At 41.6% G+C, this 23140-nt stretch overlaps 1 protein-coding gene across 3 annotated transcripts in view; it reads right to left on the minus strand.

Annotated features, from left to right (window-relative positions):
* The window catches only part of vps13b (vacuolar protein sorting 13 homolog B), a 301321-nt gene that overhangs the window by 151988 nt on the left and 126193 nt on the right, over positions 1 to 23140 (minus strand). For all 3 annotated transcript variants that reach the window (XM_086310380.1, XM_086310381.1, XM_086310379.1), the window contains one exon: positions 14617 to 14750. In XM_086310380.1, the coding sequence (XP_086166506.1) occupies positions 14617 to 14750 (134 nt within the window). The remainder of the gene's footprint in view (positions 1 to 14616; positions 14751 to 23140) is intronic.

Here is a 23140-nt window from a genome sequence, read left to right on the forward strand (position 1 = left end):
TCCCAAATAATACATAAATAAATAAATAAACAAATCAAATAAAAATCAAAAGCCTTTAGATGAGTAAGCAGTAGCCGGCAAGAGTGCAAGCAACAACTTTGAGCAACAATATTGCTTTGTGTTTTTCCATTTACTAGCCTAGTTAATGAAAAGCAAAGGGGTGCAGGGTCCAGGGGGCAGACAGCAGGTGTTGCCAGATACTTGTGTGTGGATGTGTGCTCACTTCTGTCAGAGAGACTACTTCTACTTATTTTTAGTCTCACTTATTAGAGAGGTGGATACTCTATGAGCCCTCTGGTTTCATGAGCAAGTTATACTGTAAGATATGTTTGGCATATCTTAACACGTTACGCACACCATCAAAATTTGCATATGCACTTGTATGATCTTTGGCTATAACTACACGGGCCTGGAAACCATCTCCAAGTTTTCATGGGAAGTGAAAGAGAAGGCGAGACAGAGAAAAAGACTTTGAAAGCAGGATCAAGAGGAGGAGAGTGAGACACTGAGAAAGAGAGAGAAGTACAGATATGGTTACACTTTCATCATACTCTGCTTCCTCTTTTGATTATTCTTTAAAGGGTGGTTTGAAATGGGAACGCTTTTGCACAGTGACACATAAGCTTTGGCCTTTTTAAGAGCTGGCACGCAGAGAAAAAAAAAATCACCGACACTGCCTGGGCTGTTGCAGATCTAAGCAGGGTTAAGCTGTAAAGCAGGCTGACATACGGAAAGTGCCGGCTTTAATACCATGACTCGGGCCTGCACTTTGACGACGGTGCCTGAGGCTAATGCTATCCTGCTGGACATCTTGAATATATATATATATATATATATATAAACAGATATGTGCCAAAGTCCTCAACCATCAAATATCGTCAGAACAACGGTACTGGCTGATGGGTGTGTTGGTATAAGGAACACGAGGAAACAGAAAAAATAAGAGCAATGGCTTCAGTTACCTATACTGTAATGTAAACAAAAAAGCATTACAGCAAAGTTTATTATAATAACTAGAATCCAGAGAATGAGTTTGTTTTAATCACCGTGTGATAGAAAAAATGAAATCACTGAGTTCACATCATGTGACAGTTTGATTAAGCACCCGGATGATCTCAGGGCTAATTTAATGTAAAACGAAGCTCAATTATAATTCAAAGGGATTTTGTATATCATATTTCTGAGTAAGTACACAATAGTACAATATCATAGTAATTATCGATATAAACATTTTACTTATTATTTACTTTTTTAAAACTGCCATCTAGACACAGACTGTAAATAACTATTACAGAACCACGCTGTGCCTGATGAGTGACCGAATCTGTCACCATATATCACCTTCTAGGAATTAAAGTTTTACACATAATCAGAGAAAAATATTATGAACATAAATCATTATAGGTTCAGTGAAATTAAAAACCAATGGAAATCTGTTTGTGTTTTTGAGAGGAAACATCTGTATCAACCTCTTTAGTATAGAATTGTGGGAATTTTATGTAATAAAAATGATTAAGCAGGTGATTTTTGTTCATTTAAAAAGGGTAGTTGTGACTATTACAGGGTAGAAAACACAGGCACCTATCTGTTACAGTGAATGTGAACAAATAACACAGCACCTTATAATGGTGTTTGCTCATGATTTTAAAGTGCTTATGATGGAACACAACGATGATGTCAGGTGTACGACAGTCATAGTCTTGCCACATTACACAGAAATATACTAACAATAAACAGATAATATCTCACAGATGACGACAGAGGGCAGTCAGACAATTGACTTTCTAGATGTTTATACATAAAGGCACACAATGTTTCAAGGAGCAGAGTATGTAATGGAAAAGAAAATGGCACAACAATCCTAAATCTGGGCGATACAAAACGAATCTTTGGTTGGCTCTTTTCTCCTTTCATTCCCTTTTGATGACAGTTATTAAAAGCCACAAACACAGAGAAACAAACATGTTGTATTTACCAATGGCAACAGTACACAACAGTACAAGTCCATAGGGGGACAGTGATTAAAGCAAAATAGCTTTTTTTCATGAGTGGAGGAGGTTTGGATCTAAAGAGCATTTGATGCTCTGGTGACCAGTGAGGACTTGTTGAGGAATCCCAGTTGCCCGAAAGTGGATGACAGCACAAAAGAGCAAATATTACTATGCCAAAAGAAAACAGTTGTACTGGTTGGTAGATGTCTTGTGAGTTCAAGTACAATCTTTTAATAATCCACACTTATTCTGGGTCACAGCGCTGTCAGGTGTTCAATCTGCATCCAAGACAAATTGGGCAAACTTCTCCAGTAAGATCAAAATATAACAAGAACTGCTAAAGCTGCTCTAAATCTGTTCTTTTTAATAATATAAAATACTTGGTACTGTTTTAGCATATCAAACTTTGATGCCAAACAATTTTTGCTGAAATGGCCTTAAAATGTCAGCGAACATATTGGAAAAGAATCGTAAATGCCCGTCCTTGTCACCATCCTGTTACGACAGTGTCACGTTATTAGGAACGTGAACTCAGAACTGAACGACAATCCTCCACCCAGTTCTCTGTGCTACTGTTAATAGCAGGTCACCCTGGTCACCTCGCAGACCTTTCCAAAGCCCCCCATCTGTGGTCTAATGCTTGAGCTGTGACTCATACACACACACACAGGGAGACAGACATACAGTATCCAAACAAAGACGACAGGGGCAACAAAGGGCAAGAAAAGGGAGCACTGGAACTGCTGAGCAGTGCTGACAGATCCAAGAGAGAAATAGTCTGAGGTCAGAATGTCCCATATGCATCATTGCTTTTATGACTGCCAAAACCACTGACAGCATCTCTTCCCTCTGACCAACTCTACAGCCCTCTATCCCTCCATCACCCCAACCTCCCATGCCTCTGTCCTTTTGTCCCTCTCACTGCTGAGCATGCATTGATTCAAGGTGGAAAATCTGCGTTGAGATGTGAGAGGAGAATCGTGGTGTTCATGGTTATGGTTGACACGGCAACAGACACACAAAAAATGTTGCCCGTAATCACAGGTCAAAGTGGAAAGTGAGAGCATGTATGTGTTTTATGTCTCAACCTCAGGTGTAAAAGTGCAGTTGAGGTTGTGCAGGGTCGTGTTTGGTATTCCACACAATTGTGTTTAACAGCTCTGTAACAGGCCAATAAACACAGCACTGGAAGCAGTTAGTGTGTGCGACAATGTCCCCCTCCCACGAGCTGAGGGCCAGGCCAAGTTCATGTATGTTTGTGTGTGTGAGAGAGAGACTTGCACAATGTCCTGTGACAGGAGGAAACTGACAGGAATACCAGGCTGACCTAAAACTCATTATGTTCCGTCACATGCTTGGGTGGCAGCGGGCCACATTTTCACTACTCACCAGCCAGTCACAAGGCTCGGCAAACTAAATTATATTTTTATCCTAAATAGGATAGTGGAAATTTATTTTCTGTTAGTGTAGACCCGTGGAAAGGCGGTGTTTCCAAATGCAGCTAAAGGAAAATTCTGAAATGAATTTAAAAATAGAAATGGGCACAAATAATATGTGAAAGCCAGAGGCATAATTGCAGTGTGGAATATCTGTTACACAACTTTACCCTACTGGGTTTAAGGGTAATGTGGAATAAAACTGCAGCAAAAACAAGACAGATAGCCCCTGGAAATGACTCGGGCACAACAAATAATAAAGTGTATGACCTATGCTTCAACAGCCATGTAGTTTATACATTTATTTCTCATTATTACATGGATAAATAGGGCTGACAGTGTTTGAAAGGGATTAAAATTCATATTCATATTCAAGTTGGGCCAAAGTTCAGAATGGCAGATGGCTTCATACAATATCTGTATTATTACAGAAGATTCAGTGGGGAAAAGCGAAATCAAAGATGCATAATTATCCGTTCCTTTTGTCCAATGACATCATGTCCTGTCAAAGTGAAACAAAATCTTTCAACATAACAAATGGAGTTAACGCTCAGCAACCTGGGACCATACTTTAGTTACCTACTGCCTCCAATAACAGATTCAGTCAGGAGAATAACACTGACGGACAATTTGAGTATCTGTGTGTGCGTGTTCAGGGGCCACGGATCACGTGGATCACTTGCAACACATTCATAAACTTTTTTTTATTAATGTGAAAAAAACACTTTTCAATTTCGACCAGGAAATCTCAGTTAAACAAGAAACGAGACTGAAGCCAATCAACTCCTTATGAGGCTGCACGTGCAGGGATTTTACTGTGAAAACATGCTCAAATGACACACTTAAACATTTGCAGAAGCATACACTGTGTGCTTGCATGTTCTCTTGCAAAACTGAACACGTACACAATCATAGATCACATCCCCCCTGCTAGCTGCAGACAGCAGTTACTTAAAGAAAAGATTCATAATGAAAAGCGGTTTAAGAGAAAAAAAATGCCAAAAATAAAAAATAATTCACAACAGCAGTCAGCTCAAGGTGTTTGATTTTTGTAAGGTTCAGACCTTGCAATATTAAAGTGAAACCCCCAACAATCAAACCTACAAGGAAAAACTTGGTGGGGTGCAATGAACACGAAAAGACTGCTGGCACAAGCAGGAAAATAATAGAGAAAATGAGAGCATAGAGAGACCACAAACAGGACATGACCCAAACTGGGAGCTGGTTCGAGAGGAGAGGGCCCTGTTAGCTACAGCGAATGCTGTAGCTAACAGGGCCCATTCTACTTCTGGAATCTCCAAGCAAGCCTGCTTATGAGAGGGAAGTGCTCTACTGGGATAAGATTATACTCTGAAGTTGTCAGGATGGACCCGGTCATCAGTTGAGCTCTGGTCTCAATAGGGAGCCAATGAAAAGATGATATTTCTGTTCAGTTCACCAGAATGGCTGCTGCTCCTTGCAAGCTTGCCCTGATGGTAAATTCTCCACAAAAAATAGTGCATAAGATTGCCTCTTTTTACATACGTACACCAGCGCAGACACTGCTTTGTGAATCTGACACAGAGAAAAAGACTGCATTTGTTACTTGTGCTCACACAGATGAATTTGTCTCATGTCTCAGCACATCTCTGATATGCAACAAAATTCGCTCTCTGCCATTCAGTAATGAGACTGAGTGGGTTGACAGGGAACAAAGCTAGCTGAAAATAATGTGGGGACGTGTCATCTTGAATGATCTTCATGAAACTAGCAGTTAAAGGTTGTTCAAGTCTCAGTATGGATGCCAACAAACAAGATTCAGTAAAAAAGCCCCAGAGAGTTTGAATCTTTGAGTGACAGCCTGGTTATTTATTAGGTGACCAGCGCTTATCCATAGATTTAGGTACTGAGCCCTTCCTCTCAGCCCTCTAAATGAGCAAGGATCTGCTTACACTTTGATCTACAATACACAACCATAATTAAATGTAGGTTCTGGGCTGGGAGGCCACATGCAGTCAAGAGTAAATACTACTAGAAAAAAGACAAAAAGCTAAAAACATTAAAAAAGGGGAAGTATATCCATTTTGAGGTTATCTTGATTAAATTTTAAGATGCCCAAATACATTTTTCCCTTTGTTTCTTTTCTCTGGCACCAGATCACAGAGTTCTAAAAATGGGGTCTTCTTCGTGGGTTGTGTGTTTGTGTGTGTCAAGCTCTGCTCAGTTTTATTCCCGATCACTTCTCCGCACCATCAGATAGGGTTCAGAATACAGCCACATGTGCCGACCCTGTTTCAAATCTTTGGGTCTTAATACCCCTGAAAAGCATCCCTGACTTCATGCTCTTCTGAGCAGCAGTGGGAGTGCATGATCTGTCTTGTGTCGTACTTCTCCCTTGAGTCTTTGTGAGGATGGTTTATCTGGTTCCAGCAGAGCAGGTTCTAATAGAGAGGAAGCTGAGGGCCAAACACACTCAAGCTTTAAAAGGCTGAGGCCATGTGGAAATGGCCTATATAACCACAGGAGGCTCTTAGGATCTGCCGGGCCTCGCCAGTAAATGACAGAACAGTGAGTTAGATTGAGGACAGCCCGTCTACTCTTAAGACCAACTTAGAAGTGCAGCAGACAGTATATTACTCACCAATAATCATTCATAGACACAGCTTTATGTTTCAATCATGAACTGACAGATTATAGGAACGAGAGATCGGCCTTGTCCAAAAGAGGGATTCAAAATTTTAGCACTCATGACAAAACAAAGCAAAAATACATTGCTACTGTTTACCCTCAGTATTTAAAAATGGAGATAAGATGTTAGAAAACTGAACTGCTCCATTGTATGAATGGGTTAGCTGTCTGAATCACATCTGAATCTGAATCTTTACACATATGCAGCACAGCAGTCATGCAACAGAGTACTTGCAAGAACTACAAGCAATTACTGTCACCCTCACCTAACTCGACCCAGGCAATGAAATACGTGTGATATCAGTCCTGCGGCGCTGTACAAATCCGCTCTTAGGCTTATTGTTTTCATATCACTGTAGGGAAGAGAAACTTGGATGCCCTAACTCTGTACAGACCTTAGCAGAGCACAGACTTTGGAGGTCAAGATCACCCCTCTGTAGAGAGACCCACAACATGTGAAGGCCGCACGCGCACACACTTGCACATTTAAACACGTACGTACCGACAGATTTTTCCCTCTATTTTTCTACACACAATAATAAAGCCACGACACACAGGAAATCACCCAGAGATAGAGGAGAGGAAATTAGAAACACCCTCTCAGCATCCCCAATGAAAACATTTGCAACTCTGGAGCAGAAAAATCTCAGTGGAAGGATCGGCAGCAAACGGAAAACACATCCCTTTGTTTTAAAAACCTGATACCTCTCCAAATGTAATCTTCCTGTGCCTGCACCAGACGGGACACTGTGTTTCCTAAGTGGCCGGTCAGATGAACAGAAGGTCCTCAGAGCACAGAGCCCACTACCCCACCCACCCACTCTTAACCTTCTGCTCCCCTTCCTTCTTCACATCTTCCTGCATTTTCTGTTTGCTATAAACCAAAACAAACAAACAAATCAAAACCCCAAAACAATAGTCAAAAAGTGGGTGTTATAATACAAACTGTATCGTTAACATTTTAACATGATTAATGTGTGTACCTGAAGATTCCACTACGCAGATGTATCTTGCGGTACATGGATAGAGATAGAAGTTTTGGTTGGAAACCTCAGAGAGCAGATTTATTTCCTGATCTTCTTGAGAAAAACATTTAAGCATGATTCCTTTTGACACCAGATAGGCTGTGTCTCACCCACATGCCACCACAAGCAATAAGATCGTGGGCTGGCACCGCACAACGGGCTAGGCAGCCAGCCATCTATGTGGCCCTGCATTCCTCTCTTCCAACACTGCTTACAGAAGCTGACAAGCTCTGGAGGTCTCCCTGGCCGAGGTGGAAATCTGCAAAAATAAACGCTTTAGGTGACATGAAGGCTTTGTTTGTTTCTGCTAGCTCAGCTGTTTGTGTTAGCGCGGTGGGTTAATTGCGACTTTGATCGCTGCGTTTATTGATCCAACAGTGGCCTTAGGAGCGCGGCTGGCCTGGCTCGCCTCACCTACTCCCACCCATAATCTCAAACAATCACCCCTCCACCACCTCAGCATGGTGAGCCAGTACAGATGGGGCTGAACATGGTTCTCCATTGGCAGAATGCTAGCAGTTTGCATGGAGCTACAAACAGTCCATCTACCTGCAGAAAGCATCTGTTGCCAGATGGAGGCAGTGTCCAAAGTATGTGGTAGAACCGGCCCGCATGTACTGCATGGACCCAGTAGGTTAAAAACCATTTTCTGCAGTGAAATACCGACACAAAAGGACAACTGTGGCACCTCCAAAAAAGCATAAGTGGGACCCTGTCAAATTAAGTCTGAATACATCGCTGATGTTTGGCTGAGCAGCACCAAGGATGGGCTAGATTGTTCTAGGTGAGAGAGACTGCCTAAAGGTTAAAGTATAAGTGATGCAAGATTCATGGAATAACTGACAGCTTAGAGCAAAGTCCTCAGATATAAACACGGGTTGACTAAAGTTTGGCCAAAAGCAAGCTTGGCTTGGTTTATCTATAGTGGTGATGGTGTAGCCAGACAATTTTGCCTTTGGCTAACTGAAGAGAGTCAAGGTGGCTGTGATAATGTTATGCAGTATGTAATACAGGCCAAGTTGGATCAAATGGTGATGGACTGCAGATGAAAAGAGGATTCAAGGGCTAACTCTGGCAGATTTTCACCACTACTGATTTATACAGTGTGACCCAGTGAAGCAGGCCAAACCGGGCTGTTCTAAACCCCAACTGATCTGATTCGACCTGTGTTTGGCACGGCTTCCTTCATTGTCCCAAGACAAAGGGTGGATGTGTGCTCCATCAATTTAACCCGATTCCCGTCCAAACTAGCTTTCCAAGACACATTCAGAAGATCAGGGCATAAACTGCACATCATTTTTCTATGACAATTTTAAAACATCCCAATTCTGTCAGCAATTGCAGCTCCTGTGGCAAATCTGTACTCGCTGTAGTGTATCAGGAGGGTTTTTTCAATCAAAATCAGTTCCAAGTCTCTAAACTGCTGAGATTCAAGAGACTAAAAACACAGGAGAATCTCAGTAAGCGCTTTTCCAGTACAGTCCGGTGAGAGGGTCAAATATGTGAGTGCGTCTATAATGGCTCTGAGGTCATTAGTGTATTGACACAGCGGCAGATGATGGAATGGGATTCTGGCCACACATGCACATTAACACACACTCGTCAAGATGTGAACGTGTGCATACATACACCCACGCACAGTGTTCTCACTGGGTAAACAGCCAATGACATCTACTTTTGCATTGTGGGCTCTTGATTTAGATCAGGCGATACTTTCTTTTTGTATTTCTTACATATTCACTAACTACCTCACCCTGTGCCGCTTTCCGTCCTTCTCTCGTTCTTTATTCTTTTGCTGTCATCCTCAAATCGCTGAACAGTCTTGCGGAGACTTAATGTTAGAAGAGACCCCTTCTGTCCTTAGCATTAACCTCCCTCTCTGTTTGCACTCAGCCAATCAGCACTTAAACAATCAGGAACTGCAAGCAATTATAGCAGGCTATTCATTTTCATATGCTGTTCATATGCTGAAACACACCAATTCATTTTCTATTACATCGCGGACTCTCATATGTAAAATATGTGTACCTCATTCATAATGTGTGCACGTATTATTTAAATGCTAATAAATGTGAAATATATTATTTGACATATTATCATATTGTTTGACACCAAATACTCTAAGGAGTGTGTGGGTAGGTTTCGTGTGTGAGGTGATAACAGGTTAGTTAAATTTTTCTTTTTTGCTTTGTTTTTTTAAGCACATCCGTTTTAAACAATCTCATTGCAAAACTATAACATTTATTTTTTGCACTCAGATTTATCATGCTAAATGTTAGTATATGGATTTAGACTTACTGTATAATAGAAGCCTGAATTATTTTTTAGTATGCCATATCTACCAAATTGCTTATGATTAAGATGAGCCAGCATCTCTCAGGATTTGTAAGATGACTGTCAAGTTTAAAAGCTAACAATTTATCTCCCCAATACTGAAAGAAACATGGTGTTTAAAGTGGCCCAAAATTAAAGCTGTAATTACAAATCACTTGGAAATTGTGGGTTCTGACAGACAGGGAGGATGAGGTGTTGAATGGAAGGATGATACGATGAAGGGAGGGGGCAGAGGATGAAGTAATGTGCCTGCACAAAGCACTCAATCCGGGGGTCAGATCCTGTTCATGGAAACCATCTGGCCAGCTTAATCTGAGCCACACCAAATCCAGTGCACATGATTCTCCTTTCTGTATATCTCTCACTTTCCTCCTGCCTTCAACCTCAGCTTCTTCCCATTTTTATCCAGTATTCTTCCCAGCTTCCTACACCTCCCTCTCCTTTCCACCGCTTTACCTTTTTTACCCCACTGCTTTTTTCCCTCTTTTTCTTTCTCAAAAAGTATCCTACTCATTAATGCATGGCAGCTGCAGGGAGCAGTGTTACTTCATTTTTCCATGGCAACGGTCTCTCTGTTTCAGCAGATCCCATTTCAGTTTTGGTAACAACGTGCTCTGTTGCCAGTGCTGAACACATTCATGTGTTAAATAGAAGGAATCATTTTAAAATTCCTGAAATAGAATCACCATCCTGATCACTTGCAATTATTATCAGAGCCAAAAAAGAACATGGGTGTCCTCAGGAGAATAGGGTGGAGAAGGGGAGATGGCTGGATGAAAAGTGCTACGGCTGAGCAGTGGGGGAGAAGAGTAGAAAACAAGAGGGAGAGTAAACAGAGCTCGGGAGATGTGGTAAATAGCAATGACCAGAAGCACAAGAAGAAAGAAAAGCTGTGGGTGAAAGCTCCAAGGATGAGTGCAGGAGCCACTCGTAGACATTTCACGTTGCTCCAGCCTACGTAACATTTACAACAGCGCCCAATGTCAAATGACTATTTAAAAAAATAATAGAAAAACATATTACATTACCAAAAAACAAAGCATGCACAATTAGGATGATGTGCGCTGGACAGAACACTCTGAGTCCATCATGCATGTTGCAGTGGACACTGGCTCTGTTGCTCTAAGCGAGTGAAAGACTGAGACCTCTGTTCATCCAAGAGGTAATTAGCATAGGTAATGTGTAAACTCCATTTGTCTACGAGCCAGCAAGCTTTTCTGTTTTCAATATCAGCTGCCTGACTTTGTCACGGACAGTCTCTTTACTTTTTTGATGGTGCTTTAATTATTTATGAATAATGACTTGGATATTTTCATTGTATGTGTCATCTATTATTCCTAAACAGGTAAGACTCTTACAAACTGAGATAGCTAGGACTGCACATAATTTAAATCGAAGAGATATCACAGGTTAGAGTGTGGCAATATGAGGGCTCGGATTCAGATAAGCTGTGTTTAGGAATGTATGTTAACATAGTTTGTTGGTCCTATTAAAAAAGGCAAATATGGTGAAAAGAGTGACTTTAGAGCATAATGATTGATTAATAATGATTAATTACTGTACTGATGGCATCTCCAGACATTTTCACTTTATGCATCAATATTTTTGAATCTCATTCCTATTAAAATGAAAACACTTCCAGTCAGTCGCTGTGCATTTGTAAGATGAAAAATAATGCCACAGCAACAAAGCATCATCACCACATTTCAGACAAGTGCTATGGATTAAAAAAAAAAAGAGTGGTTTACACTATCACTAGCTATCACATCTTTATGTTCTGTTTAAACAGTCTTAAGTGGTCTCAGAAGCTAAGGAATAATAAATACTTTGGTAACTTTGTATCCCCCAGTCTCATTAACCCAACCTTTTTTCTGTCCTTCCTGCTCCTCTCTCTTCTGTAAAAGTCAGAAAGAAAGCCCTGCATGTTAAATTGGGCACATGTGCAGCAGAAGTGTGAGCCATTAGGTATTCTGTTTACACCACACTAAAATAAATGGAGTGGTTCAAGTTTGGGGATATCCAAGACCTGGGGTACCAGCTGTTGGGGTTTTCGGTTTGGTTCGCTTCCACTCCCATGTCAACAGGACAGAGTGTTTCCTAATTACTGCTGCAGTATGTGGTGTGGTCCCAGTCACACAGCCGAAGGGGACAGAGGAAAGTGGAGGCAATGACGGGCTCAGCAAACTATTAGTGGGTTGAGTTAACTCTTGTGAAAGTACTGTAAACAGCTCAATGTACTGACATGGGACGCCGGTTCTGGAGAATTATTTCAATTCACATGCTCTCTTTCTGTCTGAATGACATCAGATTGTGTGGTCCAAGCAATAGGAATTAAAATAATTTGAGAAGGGTTGTTTCATTTATGCCTCAATAGTTATTGTTTACATGCTCATAGAAACTCACCTTAAAGCCCTACTCAATTTAAGGAATGATTCAGCTGTGACTAAACCCTGAAACTAAATAGCCACATTGCCCACAATGAATAAGCCCACTGACAGAAAACCCTGCTGCACCTGTGATGACTTACATGCACCCACAACAGTATAACTATTACTACATGCAAAAATTGAATCTTGTTCATTTATGATGCCCGTTGTGACATATGCTTGCTGACAGTTAAATGTAACCATAACTTTGAGAGCTAGTAAGAGGAAACACTAATCTTTTAACAGTAATGTACAGTGGGGCAAAAAAGTATTTAGTCAGCCACCGATTGTGCAAGTTCCCCCACCTAAAATGATGACAGAGGTCAGTAATTTGCACCAGAGGTACAGTTCAACTGTGAGAGACAGAATGTGAAAAAAAAAATCCATGAATCCACATGGTAGGATTTGTAAAGAATTTATTCGTAAATTAGGGTGGAAAATAAGTATTTAGTCACCTCAAACAAGGAAAATCTCTGGCTCTCACAGACCTGTAACGTCCTCTGTAAGAAGCTTTTCTGTCCCCCACTCGTTACCTGTATGAATGGCACCTGTTTGAACTCATCATCTGTATAAAAGACACCTGTCCACAGCCTCAAACAGTCAGACTCCAAACTCCGCCATGGCCAAGACCAAAGAGCTTTCGAAGGACACCAGGAAAAGTATTGTAGACCTGCACCAGACTGGGAAGAGTGAATCTACAATAGGCAAGCAGCTTGGTGTGAAAAAATCAACTGTGGGAGCAATCATCAGAAAATGGAAGACATACAAGACCACTGATAATCTCCCTCGATCTGGGGCTCCACGCAAGATCTCATCCCGTGGGGTCAAAATGATCATGAGAACGGTGAGCAAAGATCCCAGAACCACACGGGGGGACCTGGTGAATGACCTGCAGAGAGCTGGGACCAAAGTAACAAAGGTCACCATCAGTAACACACTACAACGGCAGGGAATCAAATCCCGCAGTGCCAGACGTGTTCCGCTGCTGAAGCCAGTGCATGTCCAGGCCCGTCTGAAGTTTGCCAGAGAGCACATGGATGATACAGCAGAGGATTGGGAGAATGTCATGTGGTCAGATGAAACCAAAGTAGAACTTTTTGGTATAAACTCAACTCGTCGTGTTTGGAGGAAGAAGAATACTGAGTTGCATCCCAAGAACACCATACCTACTGTGAAGCATGGGGGTGGAAACATCATGCTATGGGGCTGTTTTTCTGCCAAGGGGACAGGACGACTGATCCATGTTAAGGACAGAATGAATGGGGCCATGTATCGTGAGATTTTGAGCCAAAACCTCCTTCCATCAGTGAGAACTTTGAAGATGAAACGAGGCTGGGTCTTCCAACATGACAATGATCCAAAACACACCGCCCGGGCAACAAAGGAGTGGCTCCGTAAGAAGCATTTGAAAGTCCTGGAGTGGCCTAGCCAGTCTCCAGACCTCAACCCCATAGAAAATCTGTGGCGGGAGTTGAAAGTCCGTGTTGCTCGGCGACAGCCCCAAAACATCACTGCTCTCGAGAAGATCTGCATGGAGGAATGGGCCAAAATACCAGCTACTGTGTGTGCAAACCTGGTAAAGACCTATAGTAAACGTTTGACCTCTGTTATTGCCAACAAAGGTTATGTTACAAAGTATTGAGTTGTATTTTTGTTATTGACCAAATACTTATTTTCCACCCTGATTTACGAATAAATTCTTTACAAATCCTACCATGTGGATTCATGGATTTTTTTTTCACATTCTGTCTCTCACAGTTGAAGTGTACCTCTGGTGCAAATTACTGACCTCTGTCATCATTTTAGGTGGGGGAACTTGCACAATCGGTGGCTGACTAAATACTTTTTTGCCCCACTGTAGCTGCAATACTTGAAATTAGTTATTGTTGTTTTCTGTGGTTGGATTAATACCCTAATAATTGATGAACAAACAAAAAGAAAACACAAGATTAAAACTTTGGACACATGTGGCCAGCATTTTTGGAGTAATACTCGCACACTGTAGTTAATCTGCCAAAACTGAGCCTAACACATTACTGAACTGAAAGATATCCATATGTACCATGCAGTAATGTACCCCGCATGATTACTATGCGCAGGGAAGCCCATATGTGCACACACCATGATGTCCAGCTCTTGCATCAAGAGGAGGCCTGCTAGAGAGTTGTCAGCACTTCCTGATGTGCTTCAGATGGGGTTGGTTGTGATGTGGTCTCTACTAACTAGTCCAGTCAAGATGCAGCGAACAGACAATCGATGAGAGCATTTAACTTCCCAGTTAGACACTTAGACAGACAGGAACATCCAAGACAGCCAGCAGGCCAAACGGAAACTCGGCTTGCCACAATGGGACATGAGACACTGTATATGCATCTGTATGTAAAAGAGGGTAATCAGTTAACAACTAACAGAAGTCCCTGGATGCCATATGGCTTCACAACAGAGAGCACAAAGCTGGGCTGGGATGAGCTAAATTTTAATATATTATACCATAGAAATAGGAGAGAAATAGGTGGTCAGGGAAAAGCATTGCTGGTCCCAGAAGGCGTACAAACTTTTATCCGGGTATGCGTTCGTACGCTTGATCCTTTGGAATGTGAAGACCAAACGTAACACTGAGTGACTAAAAAACTGTAAATAATCTTAATGGACAAGATCAATGAACTTTCATCCAAGCTCAGTGGAGTAGTAGAAATGTCTTATATACCTGTTCCAGTACATAAAGACAGTTTGGTACCTGCAGAGTGAGCCGTTTAACAGCATCCCAGGCGTGGGCGATGAGCTCCTTCATTTGTTCCTCTGAGGTCGTCCATGACTCCGCAGCTGTGGTGTCAGGCATCACCCTCATTGGGATGGACAGTGGACGTGATTCTGGGAAAGAAAAAAGTGATAGGCATGACATTGTAATGAAGCTTTTAAACAATCAGCGCCATCATTTCTCATAGTGTGTACTTGTACTGCTGATAGACTTGCTGAAACATTTAGCTGACTCCTGAAGGAACCGCTACCACAGAAGTGAAGCGGCACCTTGTAAAGTCTTAAATAAAAACTGGGTTTTATTTATTAACATGAGAAAATTTTGCCCTGCATTTATCCTTTATTTCACTCTCTTCATAATTCACTGTTATTTTCATTTACTGTAAAGTATCATGTTATATGATGTTTAACTGACACTTCATTGAGATGATGTAATGTTGGCACTCAGGTTTCTTGTCTCCTACAGCAGGAGAGGGAACTATGAAACTGAGAGAATACGCACGCACGCACACACACACGGGGACACACACACACCCACACACACACGAGAACACACGCACACAAACTTCTAGACATGACATGTTCTGGTGTGCCTGCTGTGGTCCAGACGAGGGCTGATTGTCTGTGCTGACACTCATGGCAACAGTCAAGCACAAAAATCACACAGTAATAAGCATATTCAATTATCCATTCTACTAACTATATGAACTAAAGCACACCTTCACTGGAAGAGAACCAGTTATCGATAAGAAGACGACAGGAAGCTTGAGACAGAGTGTGAGAAATATACATAGATACGGTGAACAAGACAAAGGCACGAGGGCATTCTAGCAGGTTAACCCGAGGTCTGTGGATGTTAAAGCCATCAGGGCGTCAGAGGTTAGGGAAGGGGGGGTGGGGGGTCTCTCTAAAGACACATTAAGACATATTCCATGATTTAAAGGTCTGCCTTGCTCAGCAGCCCTATCCCACAGTTTTCAAGAAACAGCAGTGATGTCACAGCTGTACAGTGTGCCCTCAGACATCATGTTCCCAGATATCTCCAAATGCGTTGGCATGGCAATAACAGCATGTTGGTGGGGAAAATGACAAAAAGGTTGTTAACTAACCATTGACCCACATACCTTGATCCACTTTTGTTGGTCAAGGTATGTGTGCATATCACTGGGAGACTTGGGCCACAGGTATATGGATGCTGAGCTGTGTGTGTGTGTGTGTGTGTGTGTGTGTGTGTGTGTGTGTGTGTGTGTGTGTGTGTGTGTGTGTGTGTGTGTGTGTGCTCGAGCACATGTGCACAAGTGGAAGAGAACAAAACTGATAATGGGTCTGGACTCTTGAACAGTATTTTCTCACACTCAGGCTGCCTCTGGCACTTGGGGACTATGAAATGGTCCCCAGTCAGTGTTGCACTTGACATTATTTTTACATTTGGCAATTTCCAGTCTACCTTCCTCACTCTTATTCGTCAGTTTTTTTTCTATCCTTGTAATGCTTCCAGTGTTGTCCTACTAGATGCCCACAAAGTGAAAGATGGCAAAAATTGACTTTGACAGGTCAGATTGTGTTTCATGGGCTGACTTTTCATTGAGTAATATGAATAGAGTGCTGCATAAACTGCTGTGATATCATTGAGTTGTCAATAGAGTTTTATTGTGAAGGGCTGTGCATACGTTGGAGTTTTCCTGTTACATGGCATTAGAAAAGTATCTCATACTTTGCAGGGGATCGATGTAGACAAGACAGGGGTGTGTAGCTACCACTGTAAGTCATGCAGCTGTCTAGACTAAGGAGACATTACCCTAAGAACTGGGCTTTCCCTGTCTATGTACATGTATGTGTGCAAGTTTCTTCCAATTTTGGTTAGTGCCCTGGTTATCTCACGGTATACATCCTATACTATCTAAACAACATTTTACCACATTAGAAAATACAATAAAAGCATATACCACAAACACAAGCACATATAAACACACACAATCTTGACAAACATAAAAACCGTACACTGAAATAGAACCCATAAAGAGCTCACACCCTCACGAATCATCACTCATGAAATGTTAAAGTAAATACAGGCCACCCTTCTGAGCTCCAAAAACAGAAACTCATACACAGTTGTACCATCTCCTTCCAATTTACAAAAATAAGAGAAAGTTACTTGAGGGTGGAGCGGACTTTGCATGACAACAAGAAACTGAGGACTAGCTAACTGTAAGCATGTCTGCAGAGGAGCTTATGAGACAATGAAACACAGCATGCAAGATAAACCTGCATAATTAATTCCATAATGCACGCACGCACACACACGCACGCACGCACACACACACACACACACACACACACACACACACACACACACACTGTATGTCACTACAGATTCCAAAAATCTGTGAATAAAGGCAGCCATGAGCATCATCTGGACTCTTCTGACCTAAATCGATAATACTCAAAAATATTATTCTGAGTCATTGTTCTCAACGAGCCCATCATTTCTTAAAATTATTCCTTTTTTGGCAAAGAGACTGTCCTAATCCTTGCTAACTTTGCCGTGAGAAAGCCCGATGAATGAGTGGATTTCTGATCATCTATTTTTGAAAGCCTTTTTTTTTGTCGTTTTTACTTTGGGGGTAGGCCAGACAGTGAATGTTCTTCCCCAGAGTGAGTCTGTTAGCCCAATCAGAAAGTGTGCTGAAGTGCAGCATAGGCAGTAACAATGGATGAAGCCTTGTGCTTGGTTTTAAATACCATTCCAGGTCTCTGTTTGTTAATCCTAGGGTCATTATTTGGAATGAAACTGCCATATCTTGTTATAGTGACTTGGCGCCTGCCATTCCTGCAGGGAGGGGATTGAGAGGGAGCGAGAGAAAGAGAGAGAGAGAGAGAGCGGCAAGCCTAAATTCAAATGAAGGAGAAACATGACAGGAGAGCCCAAACCTCTTAAACCTGCCCAGGCCTAACAAGTCCTAGGAGTCCCTTTAAAGTGGGGTTATTCCCCCTGCCTCGTGCCATCTCAGCCATGTCCTCATTTTCACCCTCTCTTAGGCCATTAGGCTAATATGTTATTGGCCATACTCTGGCCATACACCCTCTCTCTTACCTTCTCTCCTTTGTTTCATTCTCTCTCCAACCACTCCCTCTTGTCTCTCTCTCTCTCTCAACTGGTTTGTGGAGCTGCCAGTCCAGTCCCTTATAAACATTCTAGTGTTCTGATGGTGGTTATTCATCCTCTTTAACAGCTCCGTTAAATCTCACAGCAAATGGAAGGCGACTGTCTTTGCAGCCCACGGCTGCAGTGTCAAATGCTCGGAGAAAAAAAGAAAAGACCAGAACCCCGTTACAGTACTTTGACTTCAGGGCGAGAAACAAATCAGCGTTGCCTCACATCACGATGCAGGTCGCAACACTGCCACGGCACAGTAACGTAGCTGTAAAATGTGTGAGGGTGTGTGGTGTGGTGAGTGTAAATCGCACATCATTCAAACGTGCGATTCGCAGTCGCAACTGAACGCGTGTTTAAATGCACACAAAGGCACTGGCACACCCACAGTCACACAGAAACACTAACATCATATCAGTGCCAGTGAACTTTCCACTACACATTTAACAGACTTCACAACAACAAAGGCGCAAAGCATCCATATCTTTCCCGGGTGGTTGAGTAACTCAACCATAAAAACAGCCTCATTGCGGGATCCCGGCATTTCCTCATGCCGCCTGCTATCTTTCTGGTATGTTCCCTATTACAAATGGTTTACAGTGAGTTGAAGTGTTGTATATTCTGCTACAGCTGCGTGCAGAGGCAGCAATAGAGCTCTTTAATAAACCTGCCCGCCTATTTGTTTTGGATGCAAGTCAGTGTTTATTTAAATATTTACGTGACTCCATTTGTTACAGCATTATTGAAAAAGCGCTGCTGTGGCCAGGCTCACTTGAAGGGGTAAGGAATGTGTAAGTGGTGGCAAGAAGACACAAAAAAATCACCCTTTTATTTCTACACATACTCCTCTAACGCTACAAACTGCATGGTTGCGCTTTCTTCCAGATGTGCTTTAAGAAGACCTCTAACAGGAGGAAAGCTCAGTCAGACTCTGATGCCTCTGGCAACATGTAAAGCAAGAAGAGAATAACAAATTTCGCTACATAAGTGATAATGACACAGTAATGCAAACCAATTTTCACTTTATTCGGTAAAAAGAGCTGAAGACTTGTGCCAGACCGACCATGATAAAAGCACATAAAGAATTGCAACAGCACATGTTCTCTCGGTGACATCAGGAACCCTTGAAACATCTCATGTAAAAAGCAAAACAACCCATCTCAGCTCAGTGCCCAACCTCCTCCCATTCCTCTCTCATCCTCTGTCACTAAACCCCCTCTAGCCCCTCAACTAATCCACACTACATCTGATGAAACACAGCTCAACCCCAACTTCCCTCTTCGCTCCTCTCACTTCAACCTCAGGTCCCACGGCCAACATCCACAGTGCATAATACCCTTATCATTCATGAAAGCAGCAAAGGGATACATAAGGACACATATATTCCCCACAGACCATTCTGTCTGTCATGGAAGCTGGGGAGAGGCTTGTATGGGCTCATCAGTGTGTGGAGGCAAAAGACGTTCCAGAGTCCCCTCAAGACTTCGACCATTCTTCTAAGAGAGGTGGGGGTTTCTATCTCATTATTCCTCCTCCTCCTTGTTTTCTTTCCCCACTCCAACCATCATTACCTTGATAAATTATTGACTTTACGAGAAAAATTAAACTATATAAATAACTCCACAATGAAAATATTATCCCCTTCTGAAAAGCAAACAGCAGCCAATAAAAACCCGCCTGACTTCCATCAGGCTACTTGGGCTTGGATTATAGTAATGTATGACTGCGTAGTTCTGCCTGAAGTCTTCGCATCAGTTTCCTCTAGCTCTTATAGATTTGTGTATGCATGTGTATATTAGTTTCTCTCTAAAATATATTCATATACGTCTTTCCATAATATATATTTCTAAGCCATTTGTCCAAACCTCCCTTTTTGTCGATGCTCTACGGTTGAGATCACAGAAAAGCCATCAGTGCTAGAATGTTTTTGTGAGCAGCACAACCCTGACCATAACCTGATATTTGTCCTACCTTGCAGATTAACAGCAAGTGCAAATGTTTCCATTTTGTCTCTTTTTTTGTCCTTCCAGTAAACAAGAAAATTACATTTAATCCCATCATGCAGACCACAAGCAGACAGGAACAAAGACAACAGTTCTCATTCCAACCTTTAGGAAGCACAGCCAGATAGGAAAGGTTTCTCAGCAAATGAAGTATGTTCTCAGAGTGCCAACAGCTAATTTTAGGATTGAAGCAAAAAAAAAAAAAAAAAAAAAAAAAAAAAGCCGGTGAGATCATTACTCTGGTAGATGTTAGAGAACAATAAGAAGCTCGGGACTTGGGAGGCTCATGATCAGAAACACGGTGCTGCTGCCAACAAGAACATTCATTAGGGACAAATAAAGAAAATACTTAGAGGCTAGTTTTATGTGAACCAATTTGTGGTGTAATTGTGCGGGCAGACAGAAATCGACCTCAAACTGTGGAGAAATGACTTGTTTTCAAAATCGTCTTTCCACGGCCTTTCTTGTCGGCTAATCGCACAAAAACAACTGTTAACACTTCTGTGATGATGTTACTAAGCAACATTCAAACAAACCTGTGATGTGAATTGACCAGAATATTTTGTTGGGCCATATAATGTAACCAGTAACAAAATGAAAGAAAAAAACAAAAAACGTGCTGACTGACAGAAAAGCCAACCATATAACTGTAAAAAACAAAACAACAACAACAAACAAACAGCCATTCATAAAGTTAAACTAGTTTAAAGTTTCATCGTATAAAGAGATTTTGAGACGATGTGATTTTCTTTCACTGAGACACAGGCTTTAAATCCAAGTCTCTGTCATCCACCAGAAAGTGGCCTCAGTCCAACTGAGCCTGAACTGGTTGTGAAAGTCAGCGGTGTCTTATAACACGTGCCCTGTATATTTAACATGTGTAATGACCAAAACCAGAGAGGAAGAGAGAACGGTTGAAATATTGTGTTGCCAGATAGAGCTGAGTGCCTATGGGTTATGAGTTTCAAGCCGGGCAGCCCCGGTCCCAGTATGATATCACCTTGCCCTCAGTGCTTCGGGGGAAATGATCTGCAGAGAACTGGTTCTGTGTGTCTCTGTACATTTGCCTACACATTAACAGGCACCTTCCAAAAGCCGGCAGGAAAGTCCCCCTTGATTACTATGAAACTGTAGCTAGGCTCAGTGTGGTAACAAAACAACATAACACTCTCTTTAAATCATAAAAGTGCCAGGCATGCATTCAAATAACCAATTGGAAGCAGGGACATCTAGCTAGTACAATTGTTCTGAGGAGGCTTTGAACTGCTAAAAGCTCTAAAAATGATTTTCTTTTAGTGGATTATGATTTATTCTTTTTAATTCCCTAAGGTGATTTTGTGGGAAAATCAATAGCTCCAGTGGAAAACTATGATAATCAATAGGCACAGACATAGACTCCACTTGCCAATTTATGATCAGGCGGAACAAAACAAGGCTCCATCTCAGTATTCCATATATCCAGCACTCTGGGTCATTTAATCCTGTGATAATATTTCAATCTAGCACACTTTTGACATGCAAGCTATTAGCTTATATGTTCAAAATGACCACTTGAACGCAAGGTTAGCACACACACCGTGGGCTTTCTAAGGTCTCAGAGAGGCAGCCCAGCAGGGGTCGGGAAGCACAATTTCACAGAAAATCTTCTTTGCATTACATTTGCAGCTTCTACAGATGCTTTCTGGAAACGAATCATCTTGTTTTTCCCACTGTGTTTTAATAAGGTGTAAAACAGCAGCGTCGAGGAACCTGGAGCTCAAGACTCGAGGGAAACCTGAAAGAAGTACCCAGGATTTAGCAGTACACATAAGATTCAAACACTCCCACTCGGAAAAAAACCTCACCCATCTTTCCTCTGTTTACCTAAACAAATGACCCTGAGTCCCCTGAGAAAATATATGCCAGCAACTAAATTGGACCTTGTCACATAGTCAGACATTTACTTGGAATCAGGTTGAAACAAGGACATTTGAACAATCAAGTAAAATGGCAAATGATAATTTAGTAAAAAGATGGAATTAAATGTCTGTCTGTTGTTTAAAAAAAAAAAAAAAAAAAAGGGCGGGGGGATAACTTGGACCATTTCAATTCATTTCTTCTAAACGCTATTTCTCAGCACATTTATTAATTTGCCTGAAATCCTTGCTCTGTCGTAACTGATGAAATTAAGTTCAATCAATATCAATCAACAACAGTCATTTCTCTACAACTATATTCGAATCAGCTCTATCCTTCAGCAAATCATTATGGCTTATTGAGTCAATCCAAGCTAAACAGCTGGACTGGATGTCGTGGGGTAAACACGCAGCAATTACAAATACATTCTGAAAGAAAAAAAAAATGCATCGCAACATTCAATAAGGCTGAATGGCTTTAGACATGAAATGCATCATGCTGACACGGAAAAGAAGACAGTTTTATGTCCAGCTTAAAGTCAACTTGGTATAAACACCGCACGCAAACATGCTAACCTAATAGGACTGAAGGACTAACCATGAACAGTGATTGTTTGTTTGTTTCTTTGCCTAAAAAACAAACAAATGTGAGAGCTAGACCAGAGGGAGCTGCTTAAATATCCCGGTCCTTCTTAGTGCTCTCCATGCATGGTAAAACAATTCATAAATCATCTTTAGAGAACCAAATTCCAACCACAACATGCTAGATGTCGACAGCTCTGATGGGGAAGAAGCCCTGGTAAGAAAGCTTTACGCAGAAAAATACAAACTACGGTTCATTTAGTTCAGCTGTGTACAGTTACAGGGTTAACGCACGTCAGTTCTATTTTGGGGTGGATTTTAACTAATGTCCCAACAAACAGGACTTTCCACAAGATTTCAGCATTAAAAAAACATTAGTCTAAGCAGGACTAAATATCAGTGCAGATCTGTTTACAGATCAGGTATCTGCAGCAGGTATTTACCCCATGATCATCAGCCAAGGAATATTAGAAATTAACATCTCATTTATCAGCCCCCAAATGAATCCCAGGAACAACTAATCAAGAGAAACGAGGCAGAACACAGTCTTAGTTTATGAACCTATGTGCATCAAGTTTCACCACAATCCAACAGGATGTCAGGAGTTCACATCTGTCTTTACGCGGCCATGGCGTCCAGTCATTTTTTTTCTACATACACAGAAACAAAACTGTAAAATGTGGAAAGAAGGCATTATTGTGTAACTAGGTACAAGTGGAACTGGAGTCGTGGGATGAAATCAGCAGAGTACCTGCTGTGCTGTAAGTCTCCAGTGCTGAGCTGTGGTCTATCAAGATCTTATAACCATAGGGAAGCGTATTATTTCACCATGATTGAAACCACAAGGGCGAAATGACTCGGCCATTTTCT

This window comes from Aulonocara sp. 'chitande type north' Nkhata Bay, linkage group LG11 (genome assembly GCF_057382095.1).
Source record: "Aulonocara sp. 'chitande type north' Nkhata Bay isolate Kocher_YH1m ecotype deep benthic linkage group LG11, A_spYH_male_GT1.1, whole genome shotgun sequence".
Classification (NCBI taxonomy): Eukaryota; Metazoa; Chordata; class Actinopteri; order Cichliformes; family Cichlidae; genus Aulonocara; species Aulonocara sp. 'chitande type north' Nkhata Bay.